This window comes from Magnolia sinica, chromosome 2 (assembly GCF_029962835.1).
Source record: "Magnolia sinica isolate HGM2019 chromosome 2, MsV1, whole genome shotgun sequence".
Classification (NCBI taxonomy): Eukaryota; Viridiplantae; Streptophyta; class Magnoliopsida; order Magnoliales; family Magnoliaceae; genus Magnolia; species Magnolia sinica.
Genome location: NC_080574.1, coordinates 116,575,094 through 116,597,031, shown reverse-complemented (window position 1 = coordinate 116,597,031; position 21,938 = coordinate 116,575,094). Strand labels below are relative to the sequence as shown.

At 40.3% G+C, this 21,938-nt stretch overlaps 1 protein-coding gene across 3 annotated transcripts; it reads left to right on the top strand.

Moving 5' to 3' along the window:
• The first annotated feature begins 811 nt into the window (after positions 1-811).
• Positions 812-21,381, top strand: LOC131237445 (ubiquitin-like domain-containing CTD phosphatase). Of its 3 annotated transcripts, none has more exons than XR_009167243.1 (7): positions 812-1,168; positions 9,962-10,106; positions 11,028-11,142; positions 11,224-11,287; positions 11,798-11,960; positions 12,927-13,247; positions 21,113-21,381. XR_009167243.1 is itself a non-coding variant. In XM_058235205.1 (7 exons), the coding sequence occupies exons 1-6, from the start codon at positions 906-908 to the stop codon at positions 13,173-13,175; spliced, it is 999 nt and encodes a 332-aa protein (XP_058091188.1). In that variant the 5' UTR covers positions 812-905; the 3' UTR covers positions 13,176-13,188; positions 21,113-21,381. The 3 variants fall into 3 exon arrangements, 2 of the variants coding, with proteins under 2 accessions (XP_058091188.1, XP_058091187.1); XM_058235205.1 differs by having other exon boundaries at positions 12,927-13,188; XM_058235204.1 differs by lacking the exon at positions 21,113-21,381 and having other exon boundaries at positions 12,927-13,332.
• The last annotated feature ends 557 nt before the right edge of the window (positions 21,382-21,938 follow it).

The following is a 21,938-nucleotide window of genomic DNA, read 5'->3' as shown; positions in this document are numbered from 1 at the left end:
ATGCCTAACTCTAGTTATGCCCTAAAACGAGTTGATAAAAAGGATGGACAGAGTGTATAAGACGGAAACGGATTGGCTACTCCTGCCACTAGCCCGGTGGCCGGTGGTTGGTGCTCCATGGGCCCACCATGATGTATGTGCTTCATCCATTCCGTTCATCCATTTTTACATATTATTTTAGGGCTTTACCCGAAAAATGAGAGGGGTATAAATCTAAGGTGAACCACACCACAGGAAAACAATAGCGATTGGATATCCACCATTGAAAACCTCCTAAGGCCCGATGTACTATTTATTTGACATCCAATCTGTTGATTAGGTCATACAGGGCTAGATGAAGGGAAAAAACAAAAATCAGCCTGATCCAAAACTTTTATGGCTCCCAAAAGTTTTTCAACGGTCAACGCTCATTCAACACTGTTTCCTATAATGTGGTCCACTTGAGATTGGGATATATCTCATTTTTGATCTCATTCTATAAAATGATCTGGAAAAATAGATGGATGGAATGGATGAAATACATACATCATGGTGGGGCCCAAAGAGCACCGACCACCAGCCTTTGGCTGATGGCAGGGGAGTAGCCAATCCGTTTCCGTATAAGACGCATACATCATGTGGGCTCCACAGAGTTTACTCAGTACGCTATACAAAGTCTGCAATCGGCGTCCTACAATTTCATCTTCTTTTTTTCAATCAATGGTCAGGATGAGAGGAACAAGGTCCCCACTAGCCAAAGTGAAGAACCCGCGGACACTCTGCAAAGACGTGGGTTTTTATCATTTGATTCCACTTTAGTCAGCCTCTTGTAGCATATTCTCTTCCCCCTTCTCTCACCTTCCCTTCGTTTCCTTTCGAAGAGGGGTATTAGGCGGGGGTTTGGAGGTGAAAGAGCGGCTGCGATCATGGCCTCATCTTCAACGGTCTCTGTGGAAGAGGGGTTGGAGGAACTAACCCTGACCGTCCGATGGAGCGGCAAGGAATACACGGTCCGCGTCTGCGCCGACGACAGCGTTGGCGAACTGAAGCGCCGTATCTGCGAGGCTACCAACGTTCTTCCCAAGCGTCAAAAGCTCCTCTACCCCAAACTCGGCCCTAAGCTCGCGGACGACTCGCTCCTTCTTTCCCAACTCAACCTCAAATCCTCTCTCAAGATGACTATGATCGGGTAAGCTACCTTCTTCTTCTCCTCCTTTCGATCCACACCGTCCAAATCATTGGGCCTACTGTGGATGAGGCTTGGCTTGAGAATCACGCCGATCGGACGGTTGTAGTCATTAGTGTAAAGAATCTGTAGCATTGTATCTGTCCTGGGTACTGAATTTTGCTGTTGGTGATCTAACAATGGATGATTGCATCTTGATGGTTTGTTGCATGAGTGAGAGCGGCACAGCCAGTGGGCCCCGCCTTTCAGTGATTGGGACAGTTCATGCGTCGGGCCCCACTGTGGATGGGCATGATGCTGTGTGGCATCCCTTGTTGGAGAGTTCTAGCTGCCCTGTTGTTGACTTGCAAGTTGGTGGTTGGAGCAGGAATATTGCCAATGGTTGGTTGTCTGCTGATTGAATGGATAGGATTGTTCATTTGTGGAGATTTGTGATCTGTTATCTATCAACAGTGAGGGTCCACCAGATGAACGGTCTGGATCACTGAAGCATGTACAAAATGTTGGCCCCGAATTAAATCGCATTAATTCACGCCACCCATTGTACAATTCATCCATTTATATTTCCATGTTCCACATGCAATTTTGGAATGTTTATTTCTTTTTTATTTTGAGATTTTGTTGTTTTCCATTCGAAGAAGATAGGCAGAATATTGTAGATGGTATGGCCTTTATATATCACAAATCAATTACGGGGCCTTTATATATCACAAATCAATTACGGATTTCTTCATTCTACTCTAGATTGTAAATAATTAGTAGGTCTAAAGTGCAAAAGTTCGGTATATTTGTGTTTCGGCATTATTGGGCTGCCAATTCATCAGGTCAGACTCTTGGACTGGCTGGCCCGACCCTCTTCTTACTTGGTATAAGCTTGTAGTTACCAAGTCGAGGGTTGGATTCGGATCTGAAGATGAGGCCAATTAAGTAAGGGCCAGTCTCGAGTGGACCCTGACATGACATGACTTGCTTATAAGAAGCTTATAAATAGTAATAGAAAGGTTTTATCCCCAAATCTCGTAAATGGTCCTAGTGGACCCAAAAGTCATGGCAGCTAAGGAAACCATTCAGCTCGTGTAAGGCTTAAGGCTAATAATTTTTTTACAGGTCACGTCACGGGCGTAAGTTCTAGACAGTAAATGGGTTGGACCCTGGTTGCAAGTCATTGACTGAGCACTGGTATCATGTGTGAATTCTTGGCCAGTTTATAATGGTTTGGACATGGCTGATTCAGGCCTGAATGGAATCTGACCCTTTCTCATCTGTAGTCCCTTGTCCTTTTCCGGGTATCCCAGTACATGATTCCAATTTGGACGTCCAACTTTTGGTAGGATTTGAGATCTTGGGTATCATAGAATACAACTTGTCTGATGATAATTGCATGCATGGGAATGGGAGTGAGAGACAGAGGAGTCGGTTTTTAAACAAGCCAGGGGAATGGCTGTGAAGTGTTTGTATAAAATTATGTTAAAAGTATTGTATATATTTATATCTAAAAATAAGCTGATTTAAATAGAGCTTGGTTGCAGTCTTGAATTGAATTGAGCTAATTAGTTCAATAAAACTTGGAATGACCAAATTGTACCATTGTACTTACACCTTATACAGTATTCATATTTAATGCTCTAAGCTCCAAACTGTAATTATGTCATTTCCAAGATATGAGTATACTATGAAACGTCATTATTAGTTTCATTATATACTCTTGGATGAATTGAATGTTCCTGATTCCATTTAAAAAAATTAAAAATTAAAAAAACAAAAAAGAAAGAGAAAGAAAAGAAAAAGAAAAAGAAAACGAAGAAAGAAGAAGTGTAAAATACAGTAGTTTGTGCATCCACATTCACCATAGTGATTGTGTATGGTAAATTACAATATCTTGATTTGCAAAATGATTAAAAATGGCAATTTGATTGGTTAAATATGTCTTAGTTGAATCCTAGCAGTGATAGTTGGTGTTAGGAGCAAGAGTTGCTTTTGAAGTGGGATTGGGAGTGTGATTCAGAAGTATTAGTGGCACCTTTGTGTGTGCATGTGGGCAGGCAGGCCTGCATGCTTGTGTGTGATTTTGCACACGAGTTCGTGTGTGCATGCTTGTAAGCGCACATGCACGTATGATTTTACTTCCTCCACGTTTCCTTCATACTTTGAGAAAAGCCTATATGTGAATGAAGTTTTTCTTCGTTCCGTGAATGTCCTTGCATGATCAAATGATGAAGCTTGCCACACAAAATATGGCGTGTTTCTCTCTCTCTCTCTCTCTCTCTCTCTCTCTCTCTCTTTTGAAAGATGATGATTTTTTATTAATGCAATAGCTAAGAAGAGAGGAAACAAACAGCCCAAAGCAAACAACAGACAAAAAGAAAAAAAAAAAAAAAACCAGAAAAAAAGAGAGAAAAAACTAAGTACAAGGAGGAGCCTGACCCCACCAAACCTAAAGACTCAGACCCAAGAGACACTTGGACGACAAAGCCACCACTTGGCAAAGGACTAGAAGAAGATTGATTCCGAAAGACCTGATTATTCCTTTTAAGCCATAGAGACCAGATGGTAGCCAACAAAGAGAGTCTCCATTTTCGGATTGAGCATAACTGCCAAAGTCTCCATGCCAAGTCTGGAAGAGAGAGGCCATAGAGCCAGGCATCGTCCAAGCCAAACCGGGAGATCGCAAAATACCAGACCACAATATTGGAAAAGACACATTGGATGAAAAGGTGATCCACTGTCTCTTCTGCCTTCAAACACAATGGACAAACATTGGCGAGCACAATCCCACGTTTCCATAGGTGACTACTATTCTTAATAATGCTCCACATCCATGAAAAAAGAAAAAGGAGCGAGCTAGTCCCCTCAAGGCTTAGAGTGGCTACCAATACAAGTCAATTACCACAACATTACTATTCCATCAGTTGCAACTCCACTTTATCAACTTAGGTGACATAATTACTGGAACTCTAATTATGCAACTGTTGTATTGACACTAATAAGTGATGTAGAGCGTGTTGCGGGCACTTTCATGTCCAAGATGGATCAGAGAAGGCCCAATCGGAGGTAGAAGTCATCAAGACCGTCATAACCTTAAAATGGGCATACCTCGCAAACCAGAATGAGTTACTTGACGTTCCATATATGATTTTGGGGCAGGACGAGCTATTTTATCCAACCAACCCGGCATAGCTGGGTTGCCCACACCGAATTTGCGAGATTCCATCATATCGACGGTCAAATTCAATGTTTATTTCCGTTTTTATTATTTTTAGTAAGTTTTAGTTTGATTATAACTCCTCATCCGTTGGGCTTTAAGAGTTGTGACCAATATGAAAAGTGTTTAGAAAAATTAGGAGAATAATGTGGCTAAGCCACATAGGACACTTCTATAAATAGTAAATTTACTATTTATAGTAAGTTGCGAATTTTAGGGGGTTTTAGTTATAGTTTAATTCCTAAAATTATTCCAAGTCTTGGTATCCCTATTTAAAGGGTTGTAGACTCATTTATTTGAGCTATCAATATTCAACAAATTTATTTCGGCTTTCTAGAATTATTTCTAGTTTCTATTTTTCCTCGTGGATTCGAGAAGTCTCTGTGACGAGTCCAAAGAAGCTTCGTGGATTCGAAGTAGTTGCCCCCCCTAAGGAAGACGGTGATCGACCTCATCACGTTCATCCCCACGTCAATAAGTCAAGCCATAGCGTATCTTTGGTTCAATATTTTTTTCTGAAATTGATCAAGATTTTATTTAAAAAGTAAAAGAAGATCAGCTCACAAAGCTTATCTCAAAGAAGTTAAGAAAGATGGGCTGAGAAAATTGAGGTGAAAGTATTGGATGATGGGGAATCATCGATTCCCTTGCAAGAAGACTTCTTCTCCAACTTCCTTCGATATTCTCTTGGCTACACCTAATAAAGCCTTTTAAACCCAGGCCCAATTGACTATTCGAAATAAAACTTTCTTCCTGTAGAACATCCTATTATTGCATTCCTTCCAAAAAACTTGGCTAGCAAAGTACGGCACGACAAGATTGTCTCCTCTTACCCAACCAACGCCAATATTACGCATGAAAGAAGGCCTTGGTTGTCATTGGCATCACCCCATCTATCTTGAATAGGTTAACGAGCCTCCGTTAAACCACCTTGGAGAAGTTGCATTGCATAAATAAGTGGTCCAGTGATTCCTCGTTCCTAAGACAATACCAACATTATAGTGATCATCTTGCTACTCCTCAAATGGTTGATGGTGAGCAATTTATCCTTCCCAATTAGCTAGGTGGAATCAATCACTTTATCCATCCCACCTTTGATTGCCCTTTTGAAAACTGTTTTGGATGATGATCCCAATCATCTGCCCTATGGGTAGGAAATGGACTATACATGTGTTATACTAGAAGAAGTCATATCAGTTATCTAGACCATCCATGACATGAGGCCCACCTTTTATTATTATTCCTTCCTAAAAAATAACTTTGAGTAGATGATCCTAACCATCTCATCAACGGCTATGTAATGGGTGATCTAGATTTATTATACAAAAAAATGTCTAACATTATCCATCACTGGGGGTATGGCATGTGCAAAGCATGTTGAGTGAAGAGAGGATAGAGAGAGAAAATGGGGAGAGATTTGGAGGGGAGAGAGGCGGAGGGAAACGTGGGGGCTACACTCAGGTGTGTGTTACACACAGATATAGAAAGAGAGAAGAGAATGGTGGGTGACTAATCCTCACTCTTTCCCTTAATATGGCCCATTTGAATCCATCATCCGCCTAATTTTTGAGCTAACGTCCTAGCATGAGCGGACATAACATAACAAATGTATGGAGTGGATGTCAGATAGTCCTTTGTAACACAGTGTCCCTAATTAGGCGCTTCATATAGGCTACACGCAACGAAGAGTAAAGTCGTTGTGGGGCTACACGCATTGAAAGAAGTGAAAAGAAGCGGGTTCGATCTATACCGCTCGTGTTGCCTTGTGCGGTAAAATCTGAATTCTCCCTTTCCAAGCACACACACACGCACCAAAGTTCCTAAGAAGAATTGTGTGGGTATCCAAAACTACTGACGTTATATGTAGGAGAGATGTGGGGCTACCTTTGATTGCCCATCATTCTTATATGTTACTTTGACTAGATGATGTAACTATCTGGGCAAGAGCTTGGAAGCTTGACAATTCATATTGATTATATTAGAAAAGGTCATTGATTTGGACCTTTATCATGCGGGCCCCGCTTTGTTTTTTTTGGGAGAAATGAGAAATATTAGTAGAAACCGAAGGGCAGAAAAACAAAGATAAAAAGGCAACAAACAAAAAGAATTCAAAAGGCCGCAGCCCCGGCCCCAAGGACTTGGAAGCCCATTCCCTGATTAATGAGAAAATTCTCCTAAAAATGGATGCAGCCGGGGCTCTGCTATATTGGAAAATTTCAGATTAGTGATCGTCCATCATGTATGACCCACCTTTGAATGCCGAATCCTCCCAAAAATCCCTTGGGTCTGATGATCCTAACCATTCAATCAATGGCTGGAAAAATAGATAATCCATATTCATTATAATAGAGAGGTTTTAATCGTATAATGGATTGTCCATCTTTTGTGGTCCATTGAGTTCTCATCCCTCTAAAGAGTAACTTTGATTGGATGATTGTGATCATTCATTGACAATTGGGAAATGGGTGGTCCATATTGATTGTAATAGAGAAATTTTGATCATTGATCTGGATTGTCCATCATGTTGTTAGGCCCACCTTCTATTGCTTATCCTCTTAAAAGTCATTTTGATTGGATGATCCTAACCATCTGATGAATGTCTAGGAAAATGGAAGATCCATACTGATTATAGTAAATAATGTCCAGTCATTGATCTAGACAATCCATGACATGGGACCCACCATTTTTTCCCATCCCTTTGGGAAAACACTTTGGTATGATGATCCTAGCCATTTGATTAATTGATAGGAAATGGACTGTCGATATGTTATACTAGAAAATATTCTGTTAGTGATGTGGACCTTCCATGTGGAGCCCACCTTTTCCCTTCCAAGAAATCACTTGGTTGGATGATCCTAAACATTTGATCTACAACTAGCAATCCAGATTTATTATACCAAAAAGGTTTGGTCATTATCCATCATGTGGAGCTACCTTTGGTTGCCCATCCTTCACAAAAATTACTTTGATCATGGATGATTCTAAAAATCTGCCTTTGATTACTCAACTTTCTCAAAAATAACTTTGATCTGAAGATCATAGCCATTGAATCAATTGGCAAGTGGGAACCATTCTTCAATTTGACTGTAGGAAACCCTTGATTTCCCAACTTCATGTATTGTTTTTTTTTTTTCCCAACTTTTTTGGCTGCCAACTGCATGATTTATGCCCATTTTGTCAATTGGTAATTAGGAATTTAACAATTAAGACTAACTGAACACATAGGTTACATAATTCATTAATTTTACAATTAAAAATTTGCCAAATTCATACATTGGATACCTATCTCAACACCCGCATAGGATTGCCACTTTGTGAGGCTCACTTTAGTGAATCGAAGTTACCTTGAAGGCTCCATGTCATACCTCAGGTTAGGGGAGTAGTAAATTGGTAGAGTAAGTATAGGTTCACAGAGTGAGGCAAGGGAGCATTGGTTCACTATGGTCCCTATTCGATGTGCCATAGGCCATAGCTACCAATGTGCAACCTCATGTACTGATGTTGAGAACCCACCCATGCCAATCAGAACTTAGCCGTACTGCTTTTGCAATTACTTGGTGCTACCATGACAACCTTCCTGATGTCTTGCTCGGCCCATCACTAGTTGCAAACCTATTTCAGATGGATAAGGAACTGCTCACCCTTCTCTGTGTCGTCATATGAGAACCGATGCACCTGACTAGCTACAATGTCATTCTGTGGACTCATTGGATAAACCAATCCATGGACAAAAAAACTGCCATATGATGTAGTATTAACTGGAATAAGAATCTTTACCATTATGCCATTCCTAAGGAGTATAAGTTGTGTAGGTCAAGTACGTGTTTGATATGCCTTCAAGGGCACACAAGCCAACACTGACTTCATCAGCTACTACTTTTACTCCTCGACCAGATATTTATTTTTCCCTGTTCCTGCATCAGAATCCCATTGTATTAGGTCCACCATTTTTAGACTCCCAACAGAATTTTCTTTATATTTTTATCTTAAAAATAAAGTATTATTGTAAAAAAGTCTTTTTATGAAGAACATTTAAGGGTTAGTTGTTTTGTTAAACTTTGTATGTTGGAAAAGTTAAAGCTAAAAAAACGATTGTTTAAAAAGTTAAAAGCAGCATGGATAAAATGTTTCAAGTAGATATCATATAACTAAATATGAATAGCATGTCATGAACAGGATACTGGTATCCATATCTGTGTCTTGGATTTTAGAAAATTGTTATTGCATTCCTGTTCCTTTTATCCATGTCAATATTAGCATTTGGGGAAAATCTTTGATACTCGGTCAGAATGGGGACGATTCATACATGAGAACAAAACCACGTACTACTTGTGCCTCAATCCAAGCCATCCAAAGATTAGGCCCCATTGTGTATGGTAAAATTACACAGTAATCACACCAAGGATCTGTTTGGTTTTCCAATTTCCTATGAATTGTAAAGTAAATGAGCTATCATTATCATTTCCAGGTGTTTGTTTGATTAAATGAGCTATCATTATCATTTCCATGTGTTTGTTTGATTAGGAATTATGGCTAGTAGATCAAGAGTCAAATATAGTTGTAGAGGAAGTGGGTAAAGTAAATTGTAATCATTACATTTTCATATCATGAAACTACCAATTTTACTTTGATCTATGGGTGAAACAAACAATGCAGCAAAATCATCATTGCAGTAAAATGTAAGTGATATCACCACACAATTACAAGAGTAAATAATCATTACCCATTTACAGCCATTTACCGTTGTTACTGGAAACCCAAACAGGCCCAAAACGAATTATCCTTATTCCTAACAGGTCAATTGACGGACTAATAGGTGATCAAAATGCACAAGTCCAATACCCCAAATTCAGTAAATAAGTGTCAATGAATCAAAGGTTAGAACCATCTAATAAGTCTGACTTGGGGTTAGCCCCATCTCCAGTGAGGCTTTGGTGGTTTCGTTTTAGCTACATGCCGCCTGCAGGATGCCTGGCTTCATGGATAATATGGCTCTCATGCTTTGCCAGCATGTTAAATAACTCTTAGTATTAGCATATGAGCTCCATAGATCATGGTATTAAACAATGGTTATGTAACAGCCGTAACAGCCATTACAGCCCTGTATCATGGTTATGTGATACAGGGCTGTAATGCCTTTTCTGGTATTTAAAAAAAAAAAAAAATGGCCTGTAACAGCCATAACTGCTATAATGGGCCCGTAACAGAGCTGGTACAGTTTCTTCCTTTAATTTAATTTAATTAATTTATTTTTATTTTTTTGAAATATTTTTAACCTTTATAAGGCCATGATGGCCGTACGGCCATAAGGCTGGCCATTATGGCTGCCACTGTTACTGTTATTGAATACCTTGCTATAGATGCTGATAGATGTGTGATTTTATGATAAATTATTTAAATTTCGAACTCTTTCTTTGTAGAGTACATATATTTTTGGGTGGATGTCATAAACTATATCCAATCTAGAAGTCATCAGAAACTGTGTACAAAATTTGTTTATATTTAGTATTTTTCTTTCATGCCATCCATGTTGCCAATTGTGGACATTCAGTTTCTGAAAGTGCTCTAGTGAATTTGGATAAATATCTCTACAGTACTGTGGAAGATGATATTATCGTGGACCAAGTGGATGCTCCGGAGATAGTTGATGATTTTGAACTTGGGCAAGATGAAGTTGTTGACATTAAAGATAAAGAGGTCAACAAGCAGAAATTAAGGCGCCGAGTTAATCAATACAAGGTCAGTTATCTACGTGTTTTGCATAAAGTACTATTCTCTTTTAATGTAATTGGCATTGCATCTCTTTTTCATCATGTTTTTGGACATTAATACTACTATTTCTCCATCTGCGATAACAATGCCTTGTAAAGTTCTACTCATGTTACTGTATCCTGCTTGTTGTCTATGGTTCATGTCTTAGTTCTATGCCCATTTTCCAAGTTGTCTGTGGAGTCAAGATTTAGGTGGTTGTGTTTCTGATGGAAAACCCTCCATCTCCAGTTATGGAGAATGGGAGGCCCTTTTATAGAATCAGTACTTTTGGTCGTGTCAACAGTGTGGAAATGTAAACAAAAGGCACATGCATGGGCACAGGAGCAAGAGTGAGGGAGTGTCTCCCGCATTTGTCCTTAACATGTAGCTCGTCTTTATTATTATTATTGTTATTGTTATTGTTCTTGTTCCCTTGTATTTATGAACTCTGTTTTTCGATATCACTATATGTTTATTGTTATTGTTATTGTTATTGTTCTTGTTCTTGTTCTTGTTCCCTTGTATTTATGAACTCTGTTTTTCAATATCACTATATGGATGTGTCAGATCGTTGGGTTTCCCCAGCTCCCCTGTGTTTGTCATGTGTCCTTTTTTTTCGAGAGTGACATACCTCCATGTCCAAATTACATTAGACCATCAGTCGTTGTTCCCTTGTATTTATGAACTGTGTTTTTCAATATCACTATATGTTCATACGGATGTGTCAGCTTGTTGGGTTTCCCCAGCTCCCCTGTGTTTGTCATGTGTCCTTTTTTGTTTTATTGAGAGTGACACACCTGTGTCCAAATTACATTAGACCATCAGTAAATTGTGGGCAACAGAGCTGCATTGCTGTATGTTTGGACTGAATGCTATATCTGATGTTGGGTGCTGGATATCATCCATTAGATCGAACTTCTTCATCCATGTCGCAGCGGAAAGAAGCTTCTTGTTCTGGACATCGACTACACTCTATTCGATCACCGGTCCACAGCTGAGAACCCACTTGAGCTTATGCGGCCATGTAAGTTTACAAGGTAGCTTTTGTTGGCTTTCCTTTGTTCTCCCCAAACTATCATCATGACCTCCAGCTGTGTGTGTGCAGATCTTCATGAGTTTTTGTCTGCTGTTTATGCTGAGTATGATATCATTATATGGTCCGCAACCAGGTCAGATTCATGCCATCTTTCTATTCATATAATCAGTTTGCGGTAGAAGATTATACGGGATTCTTTAGTCAGTAATTATATGATCCTCAATCTAATGATATACACAGTACCCTTAAGAGTTTGAGTTTATGAAAGCGGGGCCCATGGTTTAGTGATCCAGACCATTCACCTGATGGGCCTCACTGTGGATGGACCATGTCCCAATATCTCTCAGATTGGAAGATCCAGCTGTTCAATTATTGGCTAGTTTTTTTCCCAGTTGACTTGAATGTGGACTGAGGCTGTATCTTTTCTAAACCGTTTATTTCAAGCCCGCTTTCCAAGGGATCAGGATTGTCCCATGTAGGTAGGAGATCCTTGAGACAAGGACCATCCACTGTTGAGGCTCCACTTGTAGGAATTGAGGAACTGAAGATACTGTAGATATCCTTGGGTCGATGGTCTTATAGTTTCTCTTGTAGTTTGTTCCATGAAGCCTAGATGCTAAAATTCTGAATTTCCTTTTCACAGTATGAAATGGGTTGAATTGAAGATGGGTCAGCTGGGGGTTCTCAATAATCCCGACTACAAGATAACAGCTCTTCTTGATCACTTAGCCATGATTACGGTGCAAACTGATTCTCGGATATTCGATTGCAAACCACTTGGCTTGATATGGGCTCAATTTCCAGAGGTTGGTAGTTATAAGATAGATCCAATCAGCTCTTTGTTTCCTTGTCAAAAGCATTTGATTTACAGAGTTTTTCCTTTGAGGATTATGGTGTCCTGATGCATGAGTTCATAAACATGAGGCCCCATGTTTAGGTGATTTAAAGTCCAGACCATTGATCTGATGGATCCAAAATTCGTAATGATCAAAAGATCCTAACCACGATTGCTTAATTTTTCAGGGCTTGTTTGGATTTGTGGAATCCTGTTTTTCTACCATGGAAATTTGTTTTCCACAGATGTGATGTTCTCCGCCATTTGCGACAACAAAGCTGTGGAAACGGAATTACTTTCCATGGTTTTCCCAAAAAAAAAAGTGCATTCTTCCTTTCCTTAAAAAAAAACTTGATAATCCTCATTTCCACACTTTTTGAGAGAGAACTTTCACTTTCCGGCCATTGACCGTGCCACATTTCCCTGGGAATCACATATTCTAAAACAAACAACCTTTTTATGATGATATTCTTATCAACAGTTTTCCTTAGATGTGATTTTTTTCCTTTCAAAATCCACTTTTTGGATTCCACTAATCAAAACAGGCCTAACTATCTATGTTTAGGCTGCTTATCCGATGGTTAGGAGTTCAAGCTTGGGAAATCTTTTAGGAGTCATTATCCATGGTAGGGCCCATCAGATCAACATGATTGATCATTGAACCATTGGGGCCACTTGTACTTACTGGTGCATCAGGTCACTTTCACATACTCCTGCATCAGGATCTTAGCTGCGGGATCCTTCTTACCAGCTGCCGCTCCCACTTCGAATCGCACTTCAGACTCTTGCTTATGCTCCCGCTTGTGACTGATTTATATTTTACATTTTGAAACATATGCTTTCCCGCTCCCACACTTGAATCTATTGCCACTTCTGCTTCATACAACTATAGTCAGGACTTAATTCCTCTTCTTTTGTCTCTCTTTTTTGTTTGCAGTACTACGATTCAAGAAATACCATAATGTTTGATGACCTCCGGAGGAATTTTGTGATGAACCCACAGAACGGTCTGACAATCAGGCCTTTCAGGAAAGCCCATTTGAACCGTGGCAGTGATCGTGAGCTGGTGAAGCTCACACAGTATTTGCTTGCTATAGCCGAACTCTCCGACCTAAGTCAACTTGATCATAGTAATTGGGAGTCGTTTTCAGAGGACAACGATGCTAAGCGGCGCAGACACAGTTGAATAGACGTGAGAGGTTAGAAGGCCAAAATACAATTTCACCAAATTTATTGGCTAGGGTGCATCCTATTTATGGTAAATATGATATTTCCCAACTGGCCTCTTGAAAATGCATCGATTTTGATCTTTTTAAAATATATCTACTGTCACTTGAAAGCAATTGCTTGCTCACTTCACCTTTTGATGCGGACACAAGCACATTCAAGGTGTACCGACGAAGAAAGCGCCAACCACAAATGCCATCCTTGTGGATAGGCGACTATTGAGGAGCTGAAAACCTTTCACATGTGATTGGACATATAGAAGACCCCACTCAGGGAAGACACATGTGAAGGAAGATTGGAGAAAGAAGACTGAGTGCCCAAACTTTCCCGTACTTATGTTATTTGCGCGTTTTTGACTTAGTTAGGGGTCTTTTAGTAATTTTATGTCTTTATTTGCTTATCCTTGGGATATTTTAGTAATTTTATGTCTTTATTTGCTTATTTAAGTGGGCTAAAGCCCTAAACTCGAATTTTAACTATTGATTAATGAAAAGCAAACCTTTGGTTGCCTCATTCCTCTCTTCTCTCTAATGATACTTCTTCTCTTCCCTTGATCTTCTTCTCCTAATTTCTTCTTGTGCCCCTCCAACTTCTTCAAGGTAATAATTTTCTTCCTTCTATTTTTCAGTTTTGGCTAATTCTTCTTCGATCAAAATTTTGAGAACCGATCTAAACCCTAAACCCCTAAATTCTCAAATCCCTAATCCGAGAAACTTCTTGGTTCTTTGGACTAGTGATCTTCGTTGATCGATTGCGTGTGACCATGCAAGATCGGGAGGTCTCATCCCTCGCCGGATCCAATCCAAGTAGTAATTGAATTTCATAATCCATGGTTGTGGTGATGGCCCGCTCCATTGCATGTTTCCTTTATGATTTTCTCAGTTATGATGATTACTGTTAGAATTTTAGATCATTTATTCATTTTATTTTCGCTGTTTAATTGTCTATGAGCATGCATCATAATTAGGGCTGTCCTGCGTCAAATTTGGTATCAAAGCCAAGTTTTGCATGGTTTTTGTCTAGATCGAGTTATCAAATTACGGTTTTGATTTTTAGGTTTAACTTGGGAAAGTTCCAGGTTTAGAAAGTTTTCAATTTTAGAAACTTTCCAATTTTAGAAAGTTCTTAATCTGAAAAAATTTCCAGATTTGAGTTGTTTCCTGTTTCAACTTAATTGTGTCAGTTCATAGTAGTTTTGCATTCATCGCATTCATCTTGAAAGTCATAACACCTAGTAGTCTAGTTAGGTAGAGTTTGGTTCAAGTCTTCATTGTATGCCCACGAGAAGAGGTAGAGGTTTCGGACTTCAACTTACCATGAATAACGAGCAGTTATTTGAGCAACTTGCTCAATTGATACAAAAGATAACCGCCCTAGAAGCGGGTCAAAGGCGTGAGTTTGCCCGCCTTGAGAATCAAATTACTACTACCATGACTAAGGTGGAGCAACTACAGGCGTCCCAAAAGGAAAACCCCGCTATAGGGAAAGATGCGCACTCCCAAGTGGAAGGAATCATTGAAGAACGCGCTGCCACACGTGGGGTAGTAAGGATAGAGATCGTAGTAACGGTCGTGGTGTGGTGCGAGAGGCACGAGCCACATGTGGTCATCAAGACCGCTATGATCTAGATGAGCGTGCGATGAAGAGTGTGAGAGTTGAGGCCCCGAGTTTTGATAGGCGCTTGGATCCCAAGGCGTTCCTTGACTGGGTTGCTGACATAGACCACTACTTTGAGTGGTATGGCATATCAAAAAACTGTCAAATGTGGTTTGCTAAGATGAAGCTTGTGGGTCAAGCCAAGCTCTTCTGGACTAACACCGAGCGTAGGATAGAGAGAGTTGGTAGAACCCCTATCACACATTGGTATGAGATAAAAGAGAAGTTGAAGAAGAAGTACATTCCTCTCTCATACTGTCAAAAGCTCCTTAACCAATGGCAATCCTTACGCCAAGTGTCAATGTCTGCCGCTGACTACATCGCTAAATTTGAAGAGTATGTGATGCGATGTGATATCCGAGAAGACCCTCTAGTAACGCTCTCGCATTTTAAGACGGGCCTTTGTGCGGATCTTCAGCGCAAGCTTATTACTCGGCCCTTAACGGACTTAGATGAAGCATATCAAGTCGTGCAAGAGTTAGAACAATATCTGAAGGCTCCTGTCGTTCGTCATTTTAAGTCCCGAGACTCCAGTGCTAGATCTAGTTCCCAAGAAACTAGACCTAATATTGGTAGTCAACCTAAGGCATAGGCGACCATTCCGTCTAGGCCTAGGGAGGACAAGGGCAAAGGAGTTCTTGGTGCTGGTCCTAGTAACATGAGCCAAGTGAGGTGCTATGAGTGTGGCAACCTTGGCCACATGTCTAATCAGTGTCCTACGAAGAGCCGTGGGAGAGCCTTAGTTATAGGCGAGCCCCACGAGGGTGGAGATGACTAGGGTGATTATGAAGTTGAAGAGTATCACCCTGAAGGAGGACTTACTGATGAAGAAGAAGTTGATGGAGAAGCAACGCTTGCAGTAGTCAGGCGTGTGTTAGCTCAGTCTAGAAGTAGTGCTGACTGGCGTCGAAGCACTATCTTCTACACTATTGCCAACTGTGGTGAAAAGAATTGTAAGGCAATAGTGGACAGTGGAAGTTGTCAGAATGTGATTTCCACTAGCACCTTAGATCGCTTAAAACTGAAATCCACACCTCATCCAGACCCATATAAAGTTTCTTGGGTTGACAAGACATCCCTACCTATCACCCAGCAATGTCTAGTCCCCATCGAGTTTGGGTCATACAAAGAGTCCCTGTGGTGTGATGTTTTACCTATGAATGTGGGACATGTTATCCTAGGTAGACTGTGGCTATTCGATAATGATGTCACGATCTTTGGCCGTTCGAATGCGTGTACTTTTATATATAATGGTAAAAAGATCAAACTTAATCCCATGCCACCTGAGAATACACTAGGGAAGAAGAAGGATGAGAAGGCAAGTGAGCCTAGAGAAATGGAAAAATCCAAACCTAAGTCCTTACATATAATCAGCGCAAGAGGGTTTGAAAAAGAGGCTAAGGAGGATTCTATGGTGCATGCCCTTGTGGCTAGAGAAATTACACCTGAGGTTCCATCAGAGTTGCCCCGTGAGGTGACCTCGGTCCTGAAGGAATACAGTGATGTATTTCCTGAAGACTTACCGAATGAGTTGCCACCTATGAGGGACATACAGCATGCCATTGATCTTGTCCCAGGGTCTACTCTACCGAACCTTCCTCACTACAGGATGAACCCTGCAGCGCATGCAAAGTTGAAGAAGCAAGTTGATGAGCTTCTGCAAAAGGGTTTCATCCAAGAAAGTATGAGCCCGTATGCCGTGCCTGCATTGTTGACGCCAAAGAGAGATGGCACGTGGCGCATGTGTGTGGACAGCCGTGCCATAAACAAAATTACTGTCAAGTATAGGGTCCCTATACCTAGACTTGATGATATACTTGACGTGATGGCCAGGTCCACTATATTCTCTAAGATAGACCTCAAGAGTGGATATTACCAAATTCGTATATGCCTAGGAGATGAGTGGAAGACGACGTTTAAGACGAAAGATGGGCTGTATGAGTGGTTGGTCATGCCCTTCGGCTTGACTAACGCACCCAGTACTTTCATGTGGGTGATGACACAAACTTTGAGGCTGTTCATGGAAAAATTTCTAGTGGTGTACTTTGACGATATTCTTATTTATAGTACCACTAAGGAATCACACCTTGAACATTTAAAGAAGGTCTGTAGTGTCCTTAGGAAGGAAAAGTTGTACGCTAATCTTAAGAAATGTGCATTCATGTCTAACCAAGTTGTGTTATTAGGATTTATAGTGTCATCTGAAGGGATGCACGCAGACCCTGAAAAAGTCAGGGCCATAGTTGAGTGGCCAGAATCAAGGAACATTCATGAGGTACGAAGTTTTCATGACCTAGCAATTTTTTATCGTCAGTTCATTAGGGGTTTTAGCACGATCATGACTCCCATTACCGAGTGCATGAAAAAGGAAGAGTTCGTGTGGTCTAAAGCCGCCGTCAAGGCTTTTAAAGAAATTAAGGGCAAGATGGTGGAAGCTCATGTCATGCGTCTACCTGACTTTTCTAAAGTCTTTGTAGTAGCGTGCGATGCGTCTAGTGTCGGTATATGTGAAGTGTTGAGTCAAAAAGGACACCCAGTGGCCTATTTCAGTGAGAAACTGAATGAGGCAAAACAAAAATACTCTACTTATGACAAAGAATTTTATGCGGTAGTGCAATCCCTGAGACATTGGCGACACTACCTCCTACCGCAAGAATTTGTTTTGTTTTCTGATCATGAGGCTTTGAGATATTTGCATTCTCAGAAGAAACTCAAACCAAGGCATGTCAAATGGGTAGCATTTCTTCAGGAATATTCGTTTGTTTTGAAACACAATGCCGGGGTTAAAAACAAACCAGCGGATGCCCTTAGTAGGAGAGTGGCGTTGCTCAACTTCTTGAGTGTAGAGGTAGTCGGATTTGAGCAATTGAAAGATGAATACCCCATATGTCTAATTTTGGGGGTACTTACGAGTCGCTCTCTAGTGACCAGCATATTATGGGTGAATATGTTCTTAAAGATGGCTTTCTTTTCAAGGGAGACAGACTTTGTATTCCCCATATGTCCCTTCGTGAATTCCTCATCTGGGAGCTTCATTCAGGAGGGATAGCTGGCCATTTTGGTCGTGATAAGATCATTGCCCTCGTGGAAGATCGTTTCTATTGGCCAAGCCTCAAGCGAGACGTAGCCAAAGTTTTAAGGCAGTGTCGAACATGTCAGCTGGCAAAGCAAAGAAAGCAAAATACCGGGCTGTACACGCCATTGCCAGTGCCACATGCTCCGTGGCAGGACATTAGTATGGACTTCCTGCTCGGGCTTCCCAAGACCATAAAAAAGCACAATTCCGTTTTTGTCGTTGTGGACCGTTTTTCTAAAATGGCGCATTTCCTCTCATGTTCGAAGACGTCAGATGCGTCTCATGTTGCTCGTCTTTTTTTGATGGTGTGGTGCGTCTCTATAGGTTACCTAAAACCATAGTGTCTGATCGTGATGTTCGATTTACTAGCTATTTTTGGAAGACACTTTGGCACATTATGGGAACTCGTTTACAATTTTCTACTGCTTACCACCCACAAACAGATGGTCAAACTGAAGTGGTAAACCGTAGCTTTGAAAATCTTCTACGTTGTCTAGTGGGTGAACATTTTAAGACTTGGGACCTAATTTTACCAATTGTTGAACTTGCTTATAATAGGTCAGTTAATAGATCTACAGGGTTGAGTCCTTTTGAAATTTTAAGTGGTTATAAACCTATAATGCTCATAGATCTCTTACCTATGTCTGTTACCCAAAGGTCTTCTGAGTCAGCCAATGCATTCGCACGCCATATTCATGATTTGCATACACATATTAGACAGCGGTTAAATAAGAGCAATGATGATTATAAAGTTTCAGTTGATTTTCATCGTAGAGTAAGAATTTCAAGAAGGAGACTATGTAATGGTGCGAATAAGGCCAGAGCGATTCTCTCAAGGATCTGCAAAGAAATTACAAGCGCGTAGTGCTGGACCATTCAAGATATTATAAAAGGTTGGGTCCAACGCGTATCAGGTTGACCTTCCACCTGAAATGAGCATTAATCCAACTTTTAATGTAGAAGATCTAGTCCGTGCCCATACTCTCATTGTTGATACATCGTCCCTTTCATGGCCTTTTTCTGAGTTTGCTACCCAACCCCTTCCACCCCTTCCTCCACCCATTACCCATAAAGAAGCAATTGAGAAAATCTTGGATGACGAGATAGTATCCACGAGAGATAGGGATTTCCAAAGATATCTTGTCAAGTGGAAGAACAAACCATCGTCTGAATCTACGTGGCTGTCGGGCGACGCATTGCAGGATATTGATCCAGATCTACTCGAGCGGTACAAAAGTTTCAACTCGTCGGAGTCGAGTTTTTCTCACCCGAGGGGAATTGATGCGGACACAAGCACATTCAAGGTGTACCAACGAAGAAAGCGCAAACCACAAGTGCCGTCCTTGTGAATAGGCGACCATTGAGGAGCTGAAGACCTTTCACATGTGATTGAACATATAGAAGACCCCACTCAGGGAAGACACATGTGAAGGAATATTGGAGAAAGAAGACTGAGCGCCCAAACTTTCCCGTACTTATGTTATTTGCGCGTTTTTGACTTAGTTAGGGGTCTTTTAGTAATTTTATGTCTTTATTTGCTTATCCTAGGTGTATTTTAGTAATTTTATGTCTTTATTTGCTTATTTAAGTGGGCTAAAGCCCTAAACTCGAATTTTAACTATTGATTAATGAAAAGCAAACCTTTGGTTGCCTCATTCCTCTCTTCTCTCTAATGGTGCTTCTTTTCTTCCCTTGATCTTCTTCTCCTAATTTCTTCTTGTGTCCCTTCAACTTCTTCAAGGTAATAATTTTCTTCCTTTTATTTTCCAGTTTTGGCAAATCCTTCTTCGATCAAAATCTTGAGAACCGATCTAAACCCTAAACCCCTAAATTCTCAAATCTCTAATCCGAGAAACTTCTTGGTTCTTCGGACTAGTGATCTTCGTTGATCGATTGGGTGTGACCATGCAAGATCGGGAGGTCTCATCCTTCGCCGGATCCAACCCAAGTAGTAATTGAATTCCATAATCCATGGTTGTGGTGATGGCCCGCTCCATTGCATGTTTCCTTTATGATTTTCTCAGTTATGATGATTACTGTTAGAATTTTAGATCATTTATTTCTTTTATTTCCGCTATTTAATTGTGTCCATGAGCATGCATCATAATTAGGACCGTCCTGCATCACCTTTACTAATGATCCATGTGCCAACTTGCCTTGTGTGGAGCGTCTGGCCCTTGAATAATAAGGTGGGTCCTATCGTGAAGATGACCCGCTGCACAAATACGATGGTCCACTGGTTAGTCGATGGTAGGCCTTTGGCAAGTTTGTTATTTTTAATTTTTTTATTCTACTAACTAAAAGCGCTTTTTTTTTTTTTTTTGAGTATTTCAATATCCTATAAAATATTAGAATGTAATTTTATAATTACTAGTACATTGGGGAAGGTTCCTGATGCATGAATGATGTCCTGATTTGCTGTTTCTGTGCAAATGGATTGACAGTTCATTGGATGTTGAAGTGATGGGACCCATCACAGGAGAGGGATGCCTCTCAAGTATCTGCCAGATTGGAAAATCCAATATTTGGTCTTTTCATCAGGCTACTTGTATTTTTCTTCCATCTTTATGTAGACTACTAATCCAAGGGTTTCTGCTATCTCAACATGGGAGTTTCGAGATGCCTCCGTGCATAATGGAGCCCATCGATCAATGGTCAGATTGACTGAACCATGGGCCCCACTTATTTGGATTGGTGCAAGACATTCTAATGCATTGGAACACTACAGTTTCTATTTGGTTATTGATCATTAAAATAAATCTTGTCCCAACATTCATTTTTAAAGGAATCAATAATATACATGAAACCTGAAACCAAGGCTTTTAATCATCATCAAAGATCCACAACTACTAATTTCTACACATAATCATTTGTGAGTTGAACGTAAGTGTGAAGCTAGCTAGCAGAGTACATACTATTCTAAGAAAGTGTCACATGGGATTTGAGCAGAGAAGAAGGATTTCTTAATGGTGTGTTTGGTTGCATCATATTTCATGAAATATCATGAAATTCTGCACCACACTAGACTGATTAATCATGAAATTTCTTGGAAGGCACCCTAATTAAAGAGGACCAACATCTAATATTATCAGATGACAACTATTTCTCCTTCCATTTTTATCATAAACTAATAAACAGTCCGTACTGTTTGTGTGTCAATCCAGACCATCAAAACCATGGACCCTCTTGTGGATGAAACGTAGCTGGAAGATATCAATGATAAGATGATCTCAGCCTTAGAAATCACCTGTCACTTTCGGACCTGTGATCATTTTCTATTTTAACGTCCATTTGAGTATGACAACTTAGTTTGTAAGAAACACAGTTGTGTAGATCTATGTGGGCTGTATGGATGGATAGTAAATGCTTTGCTAGTGGACATCTTTCTACTGTAAATATGAGACAACTGTCAGTGATTTGTGGCTTTTTATTATATTGGGTAGAAGTCTCATGGCCGGCTGAGTTAACCAGTTAACAAATAAAGGGTGTGGCATTTTGGAAGTACTATCAAACTGAATTGCAATTACTAGTTCATTAAATGGAAGTGGACAAACTGTAACATCCTTTCTTGGCAGGCTCCAAATTGGAATTCCACTACTCTCAAATTGAAAGAATGTAACTGCAAATTGAAGGCTACGTCCACTTCACAAACAACTACTCCAAATTTCAATTCCACTACTCTCAAATTGAAAGAATGTAACTGCAATTTGAAGGCTAGTTCCACCTTACAAACAACTACCCGTTTGGATGTTCAGTTGCACCAAATTGCAATAATGCAATTAGATATAAAGGAAATGGCCAAAATGAGGGTGTGATCAAATGATCGGTAGGGGTACGAACGGGATTGATTGACCCAATGTGTCGAATGGCCAATTAAACCCTTCCTGAGTTGGAATTTGAAACATGTGGATTCTGGAGGAAATTGCACTGGAGCATTAATTTGTATGAAAACCAACTTATATTTTTTATACCCACGTGGATGGGGGTTTG

Excerpts from the sequence above, each read along its gene's own strand:
- LOC131237445 (XM_058235205.1), top strand. The coding sequence starts at position 906 with ATGGCCTCATCTTCAACGGTCTCTGTGGAAGAGGGGTTGGAGGAACTA. Across the intron at positions 10,107-11,027 it reads GCCGAGTTAATCAATACAAG|ATCGAACTTCTTCATCCATG; the intron begins GTCAGTTATCTA and ends ATCATCCATTAG. Across the intron at positions 11,961-12,926 it reads TATGGGCTCAATTTCCAGAG|TACTACGATTCAAGAAATAC; the intron begins GTTGGTAGTTAT and ends TTTTGTTTGCAG.